Source organism: Aplysia californica, unplaced genomic scaffold (assembly GCF_000002075.1).
Source record: "Aplysia californica isolate F4 #8 unplaced genomic scaffold, AplCal3.0 scaffold01319, whole genome shotgun sequence".
Classification (NCBI taxonomy): domain Eukaryota; kingdom Metazoa; phylum Mollusca; class Gastropoda; order Aplysiida; family Aplysiidae; genus Aplysia; species Aplysia californica.
In genome coordinates, this window is record NW_004798589.1 from 66,181 (window position 1) to 67,233 (window position 1,053).

Genomic DNA, 1,053 nt, shown 5'->3' on the forward strand with positions numbered 1-1,053 from the left:
CCCCCCAGTGACCACCCATCTGACCCCTGTGTCACTGACACTTGCTGACATTACTTGAATCTGAACTCACTATTATTTTATTTGTCTTTTTTTTTTTTCTTAATAAAATTGTCACCAACTGACTAATAAGTGGGTAATAAGCACAAGGGGGCTATCCCGAAAAATGCTGTTTTGAGAAAATCGAAGGTAAAGTTTTTGTCAGTTTCTTTAAAAAATAAGAAGAGTTTTCTCTGTAACCAAACAAATATACACACCAATGAAACCAAACTTCTCCTATAGGTAGGTCAATGTCCACTTTTGGTGTAGGTCAAGGTTTTTGGAAACTTGGCCGGCTTGTCCTTAAAAGCGACCAAATAATTATTGTCACCAACTGACTAATTGTCACCGACTGACCAATTGTCACCAGCTGACTAATTGTCACCAGCTGACTAATTGTCACCAGCTGACTAATTGTCACCAGCTGACTAATTGTCACCAGTTGACTAATTGTCATCCATTGACGGCATTGTGTGGCGTCGGTGGACTAGTGGTTAGGCTTTCGGACTCGTAACTGTAAGGTCGTGAGTTCGAATCCTGTCAGGGGCCCGACGTTGTGTCCTTGGGAAAGGCACTTTGCACAAATTTTCCTCACTTTACCCAGGTGGAAATGGGTACCCGGCTATAGACAGTGAACGATCTTGTCAGTTTGATAGTGCTTGAGCGCGTGAAATCCGCAGCTTGCACTGTATGCTTCTGTGGAAGCCGAGAATGTTTCAGAGTGTTCTCAGAGGGTCTGCTGGGGTAATAATGGTTGTAAAGCGCATAGAGCATGCTCTTGAGCATGGATATGCTCTATATAAATGCAATTATTATTATTATTATGACCTGAGCTCATTTATAAATGACTTTTCAGTTGCAACGCTCACAAGCCTGTTACGACCAAGTTTGTTGTATCTTGAAGGAAGAGAGGGACCACAGGACTTCTGAAATTGCAGAGCTCAAAATCCAGGTAATGTGGGATAATGATGATGATGACTGAAACCGATGCAGATTTTCTGTATAAACTGTTGCGGG

At 42.1% G+C, this 1,053-nt stretch overlaps 1 protein-coding gene across 4 annotated transcripts in view; it reads left to right on the forward strand.

The window, feature by feature from the left end:
* The window catches only part of LOC101846551, a 20,835-nt gene that overhangs the window by 18,211 nt on the left and 1,571 nt on the right, over positions 1-1,053 (forward strand). For all 4 annotated transcript variants that reach the window (XM_013090524.2, XM_005112558.3, XM_005112559.3 and 1 more), the window contains exon 7: positions 893-988. In XM_013090524.2, the coding sequence (XP_012945978.1) occupies positions 893-988 (96 nt within the window). The remainder of the gene's footprint in view (positions 1-892; positions 989-1,053) is intronic.